The 13,029-nt window shown below is 46.3% G+C and overlaps 2 protein-coding genes across 2 annotated transcripts; both read right to left on the reverse strand.

The window, feature by feature from the left end:
* Positions 1 to 647: 647 nt before the first annotated feature.
* Positions 648 to 4,165, reverse strand: LOC108942283 (troponin I, fast skeletal muscle-like). Its single transcript, XM_018765492.2, has 7 exons — positions 4,095 to 4,165; positions 2,288 to 2,319; positions 1,901 to 1,937; positions 1,587 to 1,715; positions 1,340 to 1,429; positions 1,074 to 1,250; positions 648 to 892 (listed from the first exon to the last, which is right to left on the reverse strand). Exons 2-7 carry the CDS (start codon positions 2,293 to 2,295, stop codon positions 800 to 802), a joined length of 534 nt encoding a protein of 177 aa, XP_018621008.2. The 5' UTR covers positions 2,296 to 2,319; positions 4,095 to 4,165; the 3' UTR covers positions 648 to 799.
* A 1,884-nt stretch (positions 4,166 to 6,049) lies between these two features.
* Positions 6,050 to 12,910, reverse strand: LOC108942221 (uncharacterized). Its single transcript, XM_018765375.2, has 4 exons — positions 12,593 to 12,910; positions 12,278 to 12,376; positions 8,951 to 9,135; positions 6,050 to 8,695 (listed from the first exon to the last, which is right to left on the reverse strand). Exons 2-4 carry the CDS (start codon positions 12,363 to 12,365, stop codon positions 7,844 to 7,846), a joined length of 1,125 nt encoding a protein of 374 aa, XP_018620891.1. The 5' UTR covers positions 12,366 to 12,376; positions 12,593 to 12,910; the 3' UTR covers positions 6,050 to 7,843.
* Between the last annotated feature and the right edge of the window lie 119 nt (positions 12,911 to 13,029).

The following is a 13,029-nucleotide window of genomic DNA, read 5'->3' on the forward strand; positions in this document are numbered from 1 at the left end:
CCCTTTCAGATCCCACTCAAATACCACTAGTAAAGACAAATTTGTTTTAAAAAACCATTAATATTAATATCACTCAGTAACGAAAACAGCTAATAAGATAGAACAGTGCTGGTTACATTTATAATTACAATTCTAAATATTTCTTTTTGTATAATATAATAACATACCTTTCACACACTTAGCTGCTAACTGATGCTGCAGATGTAACAGATGTTTTGAGACCTTTTGTTTTGACTCAACAACTACAAAACGACGCATTTGCTATTATACACACAGAGTATAACTGTGTTTTTCGTTCAGCCACACAAATTCAAGGCAGCAGAAAATAATCACATCCATACCTGACAAATGATAAATACCTGAACCTCAACCACTCCCCCCCCATCTCCCAGCATGCACGGCTCAAAGGAACAGGAAGCGAAAAAACAAATTGCCTTCAGATCATTTATTTACACAAGGCTGCTCATAGTTGCAATAAAATAATGGGCAAATATCCTCCGAAACGTCTTTGATGTTGAGATGCACTGAGCTGTTTCTGTTATGCAACAACCGCGAGTGAGTTTCCAAGGTGGTACAGAGCCAAAGCAACTTGTGAGTCACAGTGGTTATGGCCCTTTGCTTCCAGCTTCCCACTACACTACACACTACACACTACACCCTACACCGTTCCCGCTACATGACCATCAGCAAACAAGGATCACGGTGGTTTTAACTGCACAATGAAAAGAAGAAGAATATGGTGCCTTTCTGGAAACAGACTGGGGGAAAAGGGGTGTGGAAAGCATGCAACTGCAATAATTTAGGCCTCGGCGGTCTCGAACATCTTCTTCCTGCCATCCATGCCGGCCTTGTCCTCGATGTTCTTGCGCCAGTCACCAACAGCTTCCAGTGGCTGCAAGGACACATTTGGAGAATTCATGGGCAATATAAAGAGCCCTGTACATTAGATGATTGTATCGGGAATACAACGTTCTTCTGTTTCAGTGAAGGGTTAATTACATACAAGATGTGTTGGGTTGCGATCACACAAATTTAGAAAATTGATAGACAAGATGTGCATTAATAGCACCCACCTCCTCCTTGACCTCCTTCTTCACTTGTTTCAGGTTGGCCCTCAAATCCAAGGACACCTTGTGCTTGGAGCCCAGCAGAGCCTGGAGCATGGCATCAGCAGACATGCGCACCTTCCTCAGAGCCGGCTTCTTGAACTTGCCCTTCAGGTCGATCACCTTGAACTTCATGTCCTCGATCTTGAAGAGAACAGAAGACGAGCAGTGACAATCCGTGGGAAGCACACGGTGGGGAACGTGGTAAATGGTGAGGTGTGTGAAGACGGTACCTCGTTGGCATTCTTATTAACTTTGCTTTCCAAATCATAGCGCTCCTCGTCGATCTTGTCGATCTTTTGGTGCAGCTGTTTGCACAATTCCTGGATTGCAGCAAAAAACGGGATCAGTATGACAAATCAGTAAAAAGGAGTCGCCTTGAAGTGTTATTACTTCACGTAGAGAATGATGTCAGGTAAGCGTCTGTTGGACAGAGTAAAGTAGAGGTGTTAGGGGTAGGGTGACGTCTCGATGTCCCACCTGCAGCTCCTGCAAGCCTCCAGACAAGCTGAGTGGGGGGCAGCTCTCTGCCATGTACCTATTCCTCTCCTCCTCTCTATCCTTGGCCTCTTGCTCGAGCAAGCCCTTAGCAACCGAGAGCATTAAGCTCTGAAAAAAGACACATAAAGTGATAAGGGTGTTCAGCCTCCAGAAACATGCATTTACATTAACCATTGAACTAATATCTTAAAATTCCTAAATCATAACATTTTTGATAGCTTTTGTCTCGCTCATATCTGATTTCGGAGGAATGTTCTAGAACAGCTATGGGGAATCAGGGAGGGCCACTTTACCTTCAGATTGTGCTTACGACTCGAAGACATCTTTTTCCTGTTGGGTTTCAGATAAACGTGAGTTAAAAGTTCATCGGAAGGGTTTGCTGCAAGGGTCACTGCACTGGCTGAAATGCACCAACTCTGGCACAGCATACATTGTTATACAAAAAATATGTCATCTAAATATTGAGGCCAAAATAATACATAATTAACATAACTAAAATATCGAGGCTGCACACAATGCACTCAAGACATTACTTGACCAACATGACATCCATATAAAAATTTCTCATAGGTCTATTGATTCCATCCCATACTGATCGAAGGAAACACAATGAGAACCATGAATGCAGTCTCATCACATTCACTACTTAGCATATTAAACAACGCAAACACAACACTTACTCAGACATCTTGGCTGATTATTTGTTTCCCACCTGTGGAAAAAACAGGAAAATTTAACAAAGGCCGTGAAACTGCTTTACTCCATTTTATAACCATATTCACCCATCTAAATACAGTTAAAATCTTATTGCTTTGTAACAAAATCCAGGAATGTTAAGAATGAGCACTGGTCTGGGAGATGCCCATATGAACAGTAGCACATCTGAAAATATTAATTCATTATAAGAATTTCAGAGATGATTGGCACTGAGAGGGAAATCATTATTCGCTGGGAAGTGGATGATTTAGGCTAAAGTAAAGGTTTCTAAATTTGAACAGGGTGCAAGGGGCCAGCTGTCATCTTGGACTGGTGTGCTATGATAGGTGTTGCCACCGGGGAAGGATTAAAACTGGACACTCTCATCACGGTGCCAGCTTGGCCCTTCAAGACATCCTTGGGATTGCCAGCACATTACGGCGTATTTAATAAATAACAGCTGAACCCTGTTTGATAAGTTCAGCACTGACAGTACGGTGCTAGCACACCCTACGAGTGCGACTACCTGTGTCCAGTCAAACAGTCATCACCCATTTGAACCCTTCCCAGCGATGACCAGAATCCAACAATGAAAGCCAGACCCAAAGTCCTCACCAATTACAATTAAATGATCAGCAGCTTTTAATAACTGATGCTTCATTTCCCAGCCCTTGTTTAAATTTAAGACCTTTAAAAATTTACCATTATTTGATTGTATCCATAAAAAAAGCACCAGTTAAGTGGTAATTTCAGATTAGTCCACATGTTAGATCAACATCTGACAGTTTAATTTATTGTTATGTTTTCCTATCCAAAAGAGAATTTTATGAAGCAATGGGAAAATACAGGAGAATCTTACATTTACATTTATTCATTGAGCAGACGCTTTCTCCAAAGCGACGAACATCTCATAGAAAATACAATTTGTGCATTACATCAGGAGAAAGAGAGACACAGTTGCAGACATGTGATTCTTAAGTAAACTTAGTTTCTTTCCACAGTCTTCATATGGGAAATGAAAATGAAATAAATATTCATTACATATGAATCTTCACACTCGTATCGTGACACGTGAGTGGACGTTGGCCGATCGCATCCGCACTTTCCTTCTCGCACCTCTTGCCAAGCTGGCACTCGTGAGTTTAAAAGCTGCAAACCACAAAATAAAACTTGTGCCCAAAAGACCATGTTAACACCTGCATGAGCCAAAGCATCGCCTGCAGGATTTATTACACACAGCAGCAGCGTTTCAGCGTCTCCTTTCATCACACCATATATCAAAAAAAGGTACTTAAATCACCCCGTCGCACAATTTGACAAATATATTCAGATCCGTCATCATTTCATAAGCTTTCTCTGCCCGATTTTAGCGATGCCAAGGTGCGACTAAAGGCTGCTAAAGCGCACAGCGAAACAAGCGAAAATCAAGGATGCCGAATATTCTTGATTTATTTCACAGCAAAATAATTGCAAGCCCTAAAGCATCAACATATAAATATACTGCATCCTTATATTTGCCATTAAAACAGTTGTTCAGGTGTGCAATTCTGCCTGAAACGGTACCCTGCTGTGTTACAGCACTCAAAAAAAAAAAAGATAAACCTGTCCCAAGATCAATGTCAATTTTCGGCTCAGTTTAATACCCCAAATCCAACAACCTCCAGCTGCACACAAATACATATCCAGGTTGCATACGCAGGTAAAACATGGGAGCCCCATGAGAGCAGAACCAAGTTCAGCAAGACACGGGAGAAGCACAAGACAGGTGGACTAGAGGGTGGAAGTTCTCACCTAAGAGAGAAGCTGAAGGAGGGGAGCTGGACAGGTCCAGAGGTGGGGAAGACTGACAGAAAGACTGGCAGTCCAAATATTCACATGGTATATATTGCTTTCTCTGATGGCTGAGATAAACCCCATCTTTCTCTTTATGGAAGCAGATTCCTCCTCAGACCAATGGGCAGGCAAGCAGATGAAACCCAATCTGCCCTCCTCCCTGCTCCTTATAAATAACCCTTCCTTCAGGATTGTTGTGATTATTCTCTCATTTATTTATTGGATAACGGCCTTATTTAGGGGAGGCCAGTGAGGGACCTACTTCTCTGATGTCAACGGTCAGTGCATTGCATGCGGTAGGGTCAGCGATGAAAAACGAAGGGTGCCTCCATGTCTTAGCTATGGAGTGCCTGTGCTGAGGAACAGAGTGAACAATGAAATATGAACAAAGGGGTGTATGGCGCAGTTTGGTGGCTTTGGCAGGAAGACAAGGGTGAGATACAGCAAGCTCAGAAGTGTTGAATTCGCAGGCTGTAGCTGCAAGGAAATGAAACTGCAGGGAGGAGAGAACGGCAGGCATCCTGTGGTATGGATAGTGTAGATCTCGAAGCCAGGCAGGGGACAGCTGCCATAATCCCGGTGGGACAACACAAGGCGAGTTTTTCTTCCTAATCAGGGCCAGATCAGCTACCATGTGGAGCGCCTTCAACGTTTCCATTCGCTGAGTTCACTGAGCAGCAGCGTCTCCACTTCTTCTGGTCTTGGCCTGAAGAAACGGAAAAGCGCAATCGACCAAAACCAGGTTCACCAATAGGTTGATCAAGGTCAGAGGGGGTTCTAAATCTCAGAGTTGGGCTGCGGGTTTGATCCCAGCGAGAGAGCGATTCGAAGAGTTCAGGAGAACACCAAATGGCATTTGACTGGCTGAGCTTCATGTAATGGCGCTAATCCAGGTTAGTTATGCATTTGGAAACATGGTCACCATGAAGGGCGATGGAATGGAAAAAAAAAATACAACTCGAGTATCATTATGTCAGCATGGTGGCCATAGGTTAAGTTAGCAGTGGAGCGGTCTAAGCCAGGCGGGGGAAGAGTTTGCTTGGATCCCCTCCACTTTGTTTCCACATAACGCAGCTTTCTTTAGCCGGGGAGAGGGAACCAGCAAGAGCTCCAAAAGCTCACATGGCTGGCAGACATTTAGTACCTATTTCCTTAGCAGACCCTTTCTGCTGAGGGCAGCTGTAACATTGCATTATCCATCTTGCTGACGTCCTTCCTCACAGCATCTTTCATTGTTAAAATACTTTCCCTCATTGATACAGCAGGGTAGAATTTACTTCATTCTGGGTAAGCACCTTGCTCAGTTGTATTACAGCAGGAGGTGGAAGTCAAACGTGATTCAATTTATCACAGGAGGATAGCAGTGGCACTGGCATGTCTCCATTGGGGGACATGGTGGTAGGACACTGGGGGGTTCAAAATATGGCCTAAAGACATCTAAAAAGACCACTTGTCAAGGGCAACAAAGAGAGAGCCAACAAGAATGATCGAAAAGATTAGAAATCCCTGCCACCAGTCCCAGAGCAGAGCTAGAACAGGGTCTGAGGTCACAAGGGAAGCCAGAGTTAAGGAGGACTACATCAGAAAGAGAATCCAAGATCAAATGTTGGGCCAAACTCATACGTGCCACTGGAGTGTTGGGAGGGTAATACAAGAAAGGAACCCAAAATAACAAACGTGTGAGAGGTCAGAGATTTACTCGATTGAAGACCATGCTGGAATGTGACTCTCCACATCAATCAATGAATCGACACAGTTCATCTTGCCAGAGAGGAGTCGTATTAACAGCTTTCACAAAATTTGTACCAAGTCCAAATTTGACATTTTGGCCAGACTTTGTCCTCTTTCCCCTTGTGGAATGTTCATAAAGCCAAAAAAAAAAAAAAAAACCACAAAAAAAGTCAATGGCACTCAAGTCTGACATATTTCTTTTAATATTCATAACTCAATTTACAAATCCATGGGACTTTAAAACCATGACACAGGAAATGTACTTTCACATGTTCGGCAATTACCTGTTCAGTTCAATCAAAACATTATGAGTCTAAAAATGTGCCTGAGTGTTTAGGATTTTAAATCTATCTAGCACTGACAAAGTACCAGTCCCTATATTAAAAATCATCTCAAGAAGCAAGAACAATATATTGAATTCTACAAGCCATTTTTTTTTCCATATTTTTTGTAAGGTAAAAACATTTTATGGATTTGGCATTCAATACGACACAAAAAGAGAATGCAGCACTATGTCCGATAACACTTCACACATGTCTTGCATTGGTCATAACAACGTGTGCATCGAAAAATACTGGCACTGATGACCACGTGGTCACCTACAACACTCGATATCAAAGAGGAGAACTGTACTCTGCTAACACTTCACTAAAGTATTCCACAAACAACACGGGTTGCGTAGAAGCGTAAAGACGTCCGTGGGTGCCCGACCGAAACGACTGCATATAAAATCCGCGAGCGTCGATTTGCAATCACGCTCGACCATTTCAAACAAAGGCACCAAACTTGCAGCTTCCATCAGGGATCAATATGTAGCTATATAGGAGGGAAAGATGACTATGTCTACTTTTTTTTTTCTTTTTTAAATATCGCTTTATCACTGAGGTCAGTTTGGCGACAGACAGGCACCTGTAGAGGACTTTAAAATGATCGATTAAAACAAGTCTACGGTTCACGAACACGCCACTTGAAATCACGACAAAATTCCACAGGAACCGCAGATGCCGTTCTTAAAATATTTCAGACCCGTGCGTTGTAAAGAGGGCCTAGTACATAGTGCAATGTTTTCTGCAGTACCACGCGCCGATTCGGCGCACGCCCTTCGGCCTTCCGACACTCACGGAGACAGACTGTCCAACACACACACCCCCCCCCCCAAATTTGTACAACACGGTAACACAACACTGTCACATGTCCAAAAGCACCAAAGCGGTCTTCTTCAAAAAGTGTGACAGTCACTTGGATTATCACTGGACTGAGAAGCGGGTCCTCACAGAGGACATTAGTTCATGCATGTATGCTGGTACGTCGCCATGGAAAAGCAAGACCAGGCATGCTGGAGTACCAGAGATCTGCCTGGGTGGAGCAGTAATGACACGACTTTCGGGGGGGACGAATTTATTGACTTCTAAACATCCATGTGCAATATTCTTCTGAAAAATGCAGCAACGACCTTGTAACGTCAGTATTATCATGCCGCCCCCAGGCACGGATATGGGCGGGCTCTGCTCTAGTCAGAGGCTGGGGCTGACTGTGTCGTTTCCTTGGTCGCCCAGCAACTCCATCTGACATCATTGGGTCACCTGAGATCTCGTATTAAATGCCCTGAAATAAAAGTGTGGGATCAGCATAGCGGGAAGCTAGGTTGAAACGGAAATTTAGAGCAGGGAGGAGCCTCCGAAAGGAGTGCTAAGAAAAAAGGGCGACCCACAAGTAGAATCGCCACAGTCTTGGTCATCGAGAAGAACGCCTCAACGCCGCGATGGCTCCCAAGTTCTCCTTTCGGTTAGTGTGAAATACAAGGCCGCTAACAGCAATAACAACGGTCGCCAGTTTCCTTTCCGAAGATGACTTCCAAGTGATGAATGACATCACGACGTTGAGCTCACTTCTGCGCTACGCAAAGCCGGTCTGCAGTGAGATATTTAAAACCAACCCGCGGAGCGGACGTCTGCCCAGGATGGCACTGCCAGGAATCAGGTCCAAGCCACTTTGCGGGAGATGGCTTGCTTGAAGCACTCGGGGTCCTCGTTGCTTCCCGGGCGCAGTGCTCTCTCCAGGCTCACAAGCACGTTCTGGTGGCACTCCCTGATGTTCACCGGGTATTTGGCCCTCAGGAGCTCATAAGCGGCGATCAGCCTCATGTTCTGGCGCACCATGAGGTACTGGATTACGCAGACGGGTGCCAGGGAGTAACCATCGCGGCAGTGCACGAGCACGCGCTTCCGCTTCTCCGTGGAGGCGTCGATGCAGCCATTGATGTCCTCGAAACAGCGCTGCGGGAGGGTGGGGCCCTCGCCGATGTCCACTTTGAGGCGGGACCAGCTGTGACGGGCGCCGCGGCTGCACGTGCAAGGGATGAGGCAGGGCCCCGCTTCCCCCGGCAGGCTGCTCATGTCAATGATGCTGTCGATGTTGTTGCGACACAACGTGCGCCCGTTGTACGCCGCGTTCAGATTGCCCACATAGATGTAGTCCGTCACCTTGGAGATAACCGGCTCGGAGTAGTGGAAGTGCTCGCCCTCCGTAGGCTTGGGATCCGTGCCACCCGGTGTTCCCGCCCCGGCGGCCGCGCCCTTGCGGCTGTAGTTGCGCAACTTCTTGGAACCGGAGCGGGACGGGGGGTTGGAATCCGACTCAGAGCTGCTGTTCCAGGGCGGGGAGAAGAGCGAGAAGCGGCTGGAGGACTTGCTCTTCACCAGCAGCTCCACGGGACTCGAGAGGCCTGAGCTGGAGGACGTATTGGAGGCACCAGAGGCGCAGAAGAGGGAGGCACGCTCCAGGGAGCCCGTGCTGCTGGCTGCTCCGGCACTGTGGGCCTGCTCCATCTGTAGACACGCACAAAGACGCAAACACACACAAGGAATTTAACGGTGCGGCACGGCCCGCATCGGCTCCCAACTGTCTTCCCACTGCCATTCTTAGCTCCTCTGGAAAAGAAACTGAATATTAAAAGCAGCAATTAAGCAAAGGCGCTCGGAAAAGAGGAAGCGTTGAAAGGAAGCGATTAGGAGGCCGGTTCCGAATAGGAAGTGGGCGCTTGTCTCCAGACCGGGACAGCGTGCGTCCGGCGAAGGCGTTACCTGGGCTTTGAGGTTGTTCTTCCACTCCTGCGTCTCCAGAGCCTTGAAGCGGCCATTGCTGTCAGAGGAGACGGAGAGGCAGAGGGGCCGGTGGACACGTGGGGGGAGCTGCGGGGTGAGGACCATGTGGCCCGGCTGAGGCTCAGACTGCTCTTTACTGCTCATGATCAGGTCCGGGCAGGAGCCTACAGGGACAGAATCCCACCATGCAGGGTGGTGTAACATGGGTTAAGATGGGAACAGCCTCTAGAAGCCAGAACCATGGTCGTGAACACCTGCCACGACGATACCTGGTTACAGCAGCCATTTCTACTCGGAAAACAACCGCGGTACGCACGCGCTCAAGTTCGGCCAGAGAACGCGAGGAGGCATTCGAGTGCGAAACGTGAGTCATCTGCATTAACTGCAGACCATTCCCAGCCCGGCCACGACGCCTTCCAAGCCCTCCCCTCTGGGAAGCGATAGGAGCAATGAGGACTCAAACGAAAAGACCCCGAAAGCGGCTCTTCCCCTCAACCACTGTCCCTTATCAGCCTCTCAAGTGCACATAATCGTCCATTAAAATTCCACTGTTGGCTTCCAGCTCCTAAACTAAGAGAAAACGGTTGCAAACAGTGGCACTGGCAACATGGTGTGTTACAGCAGTCGAAAAGCATGGGCAATAATGTTTTAAACATCTCTACACAATATGTTGCAGATACTTTTACACTTAACCTCATACAGTATTTCCTCAAGTAAGAAATTCTTTAAGGTGAGATCTATTATACCTATACATATATTTACATTTCTGTCCCCGTATTAGTTAGGTATTCACATACCCATGGAATAGCACTGTTTGTATAGTATTTGTATTGCATTTCCTTCATATGTTGTTACTTTAGGGCTTTGTTGCTGTCATTTTATATTAAATGTGAGCAAGTTTCAACTAAATCAACCCTCCCAGGCCTCTTACACCATCTTCAGGAAGTGAAGAACCCCAGAAGGAGGCCTTCTATGCAAATGGGCGCACTGTGTCTGCGCTGCAAAGAGGCGGGGGGATGTTTCGCTGAAGGGGGGGGGGGGGGGGGGGGGGGTCTCCAGTGAAACGCTGTGCTGTTAGAGAAGCCGGAGCGGTGATGAGTACATGACTCATAGCCACGAAGACCCGACTTTGGCTGCTTGCTGTGCTGAAGTGATGGAGGGTGGGAGGAGGGAACGAGGCCTGTAGAAGTCCTGTTTTATTGCAGCTGGGCTTCCGCAGCGCCCTCCTTCGTCCCCGGGATTCCTGCGACCCCGCCACTGCCGTCACCCTCATTCTACCCGTTGCTCCCTTACGCACCAGGAGCCTCAGCTCAATAAGCGACAATCTCCCCACGTGTCACAGAGGTTCCTCCAACCAATAATTAGGCACTTGGGTTTAAAACTGGACCATCGATCCTGACCATGTTTATTTGAAACAACCTAAATTTCCACAGCAGACCAGACTGTTCCAGCATCATACCCGTAAACTGATTTTTCCACATAATTTACAGTAGCTCATAAGTCTATTTTCAAAATATCTTTAACCTCCTTTACGAGATTATTATTTACATGGTGTTTTTTTCCCCCAAATCAACTTACAACGTTAAGCTACTTATGACTATTTACCCATTTAAACAGCTGGGTAATTCAACTGGAGAAATTTAGGGTAAGTACCTTGCTCAAGGGTACTACATCTGGAGAGGGGATTTGAACCTGCACCCTTAGGACCACAGGTAACAGCTCTAACCACTACACTACCAGCTGTTACTATTATTATGATTTATCTGACATCTTCTTCCAAGGTCACTTACAATGTTGTTTGTGCACTAAAAGACATAAAATCATTTATCAGTAATCAATTATTTTTACAGCAGGGTCATTTTTACTGTATTGATTCAGAATAAGTGCCTTGATCAAGGGTGCCGCAGCAAGAGCGGGGATATGAACCCTCGGCGTTCTGATTGTAAGACAGCCCCACTCAGCATTGCACTACTCGTTTAATCAAGTAAGATAAATAATCTATTTTGATTGTAACACAGACGTTAAAGGAAATGGTTTATTAAAATCTCCTGCTGAGTCAAACAGACTGGGGCTCAATGACACAATGTGGGTGACTGTAAAAATAAAATGTAAACGTAACAAAAAAAATATTTAAAAAGCATTGTAGTAATTTCCCCTTCTACTATTTCCCATTTACCACCCAACCCAACCCATTTTTTTCTGTAAAAACCCTGTAGGGAGCAAACGAAGGTGCCATGACAGACGAGCCTGGTCACAGTGTGGCTGAACATTAACACAGGAAAAGCTGATTGGCACGAGACACCCAGCATAGTAACAGGCAGGGAAATGTTTATGTTTGCATGTCTCATTATGGCTCATTAGGTGCCCTAAGAATACTCCTTTCCGTTTGTTACCAGGGCCTGCTGTAAATGCCAAGCCAGAGCTGATTTTTTTTTTGGGTCTGTATTTTTTTTTTGGGAGGGGCACGGTGGCGCAGCGGGTTTGGCCTATGCCTGCTCTCTAGTGGGTCTGGGGTTCGAGTCCCGCTTAGGGTGCCCTGTAACGGACTGGCATCCTGTCCTGGGTGTGTCCCCTCCCCCTCAAGCCTTGCACCCTGTGCTGTCAGGCTAGGCTCCGGCTCGCCACAACCCGCTCAGGACAAGCGGTTTCAGTCAATGTGTGTGTGTGTGTGTGTGTGTGTGTGTGTGTGTGTGTGTGTGTATTTTCAGGATGTTCTGGATTTTGCTCTTCCAGTGATCTCCATATCGAAGCAGACACCTGGATGGCACAGCACCTCACCTGAACTCTGACCTTTAAGAACTAGAACTGTGAAATCCTGGTACAGAAAGACCTGGAATGTTTACAGTGAACCAATCCAGTCCCTCAGAGCTGCTGAATCCCTCCCATATTGAAGAATGGTCCCAAAAACATCTCTTTCAAAGACACTTCTCTCCTGATTGCTCGACAGGACCATAAATGAGTCCATCACCATCTGCTATGATTATGATCACTGCTTAAGGGATGTGAACCAGCAACATGGTGGCATCAGACAAACAGACTTTTATAATCTTGTGTCTGTACCTAAAGCTCTTTGTCTATTTGAGGAAAAGTATCTGACAATTTAACTGTAACTGTACATGAATGATGTCCCAACCCAACTGGAAAAAAATTCTTAAATCAGCCCAGCAACACCAGTACGAATTCTATGAATTCCAAGTGAAAATAATAATAATGGTGTCATTGGTGTTTGCACAAGGACCGCACGCTTCCGATGCAACAGTGTGATGATCAGCATTTGCATGTTTAACTTAAACAACACAAAGTTACCTGTGCTGCCATTCTTTTTGCGGTTCGACTTCTTATCCAACAGCTTAAGGGCCACAAAGTCTTTGCTCCATTTTCCTAATGGTTCCATTTTATGGCCCCCTGGAAAAACAAGTATGTAATGAAGACCACAGATGAAACCTAAGACAGGCCGTAGCACCATGAATAATAATAATAATAATAATAATAATAATAATAATAAAGCCTCCCATGCAATCCGTCTGTAAATGTTGCAAACGAGAAAGGAATGGAATAGCATGCAGGAGACGTACAGACTTTGGATTTATGAGGTATAAATACGTGTGTGTGATATATTACATGTCGCGCAGGCGCAGGAGTGGGGAGCCCCGGCACGTGCATTGCTCAAACACGGGTCCGATCGGCGATCGATCACCGATCCATCATCGACGCCGTTGAATCACTGCAGGAGACCCTGCGCCAAAGTCCGCGTCCGTGTCCGCGCGCCCGCGCCACCGTCAGTGCGCCCGGCGCCGCGCGCCGAGCATCTCGGCAAACAGCCTCGTGGCTCCAGTGAACATATACTCAGCGAAACAGCTCTTTAAACTCTTTCGATATTAAATACCGCAACAAAAACGCAACCGCCACCGTTCGCGATCGCTCTCCGCAACGCTCAGCTGAAAGGGGCTCACGTGGACAGTGGTGCGATGACGTCAATGACGCGACGAGAAAGTGACGCTGGGAAATGGAGTCCGCTTATTTCCTCGTCACAATTTGTCTCTTCGCATGTTTACGTT

Source organism: Scleropages formosus, chromosome 5, assembly GCF_900964775.1.
Source record: "Scleropages formosus chromosome 5, fSclFor1.1, whole genome shotgun sequence".
NCBI lineage: Eukaryota > Metazoa > Chordata > Actinopteri > Osteoglossiformes > Osteoglossidae > Scleropages > Scleropages formosus.

Coding starts and splice junctions, on each gene's coding strand:
- LOC108942283 (XM_018765492.2), bottom strand. Junction 1,430..1,586: donor GAGGCTTGCAGGAGCTGCAG/GTGGGACATCGA, acceptor GCTGCAATCCAG/GAATTGTGCAAACAGCTGCA. Junction 1,251..1,339: donor TTAATAAGAATGCCAACGAG/GTACCGTCTTCA, acceptor GTTCTCTTCAAG/ATCGAGGACATGAAGTTCAA.
- LOC108942221 (XM_018765375.2), bottom strand. CDS start 12,365: ATGGAACCATTAGGAAAATGGAGCAAAGACTTTGTGGCCCTTAAGCTG. Junction 9,136..12,277: donor CAAAAAGAATGGCAGCACAG/GTAACTTTGTGT, acceptor CTGTCCCTGTAG/GCTCCTGCCCGGACCTGATC. Junction 8,696..8,950: donor AGAACAACCTCAAAGCCCAG/GTAACGCCTTCG, acceptor GCGTGTCTACAG/ATGGAGCAGGCCCACAGTGC.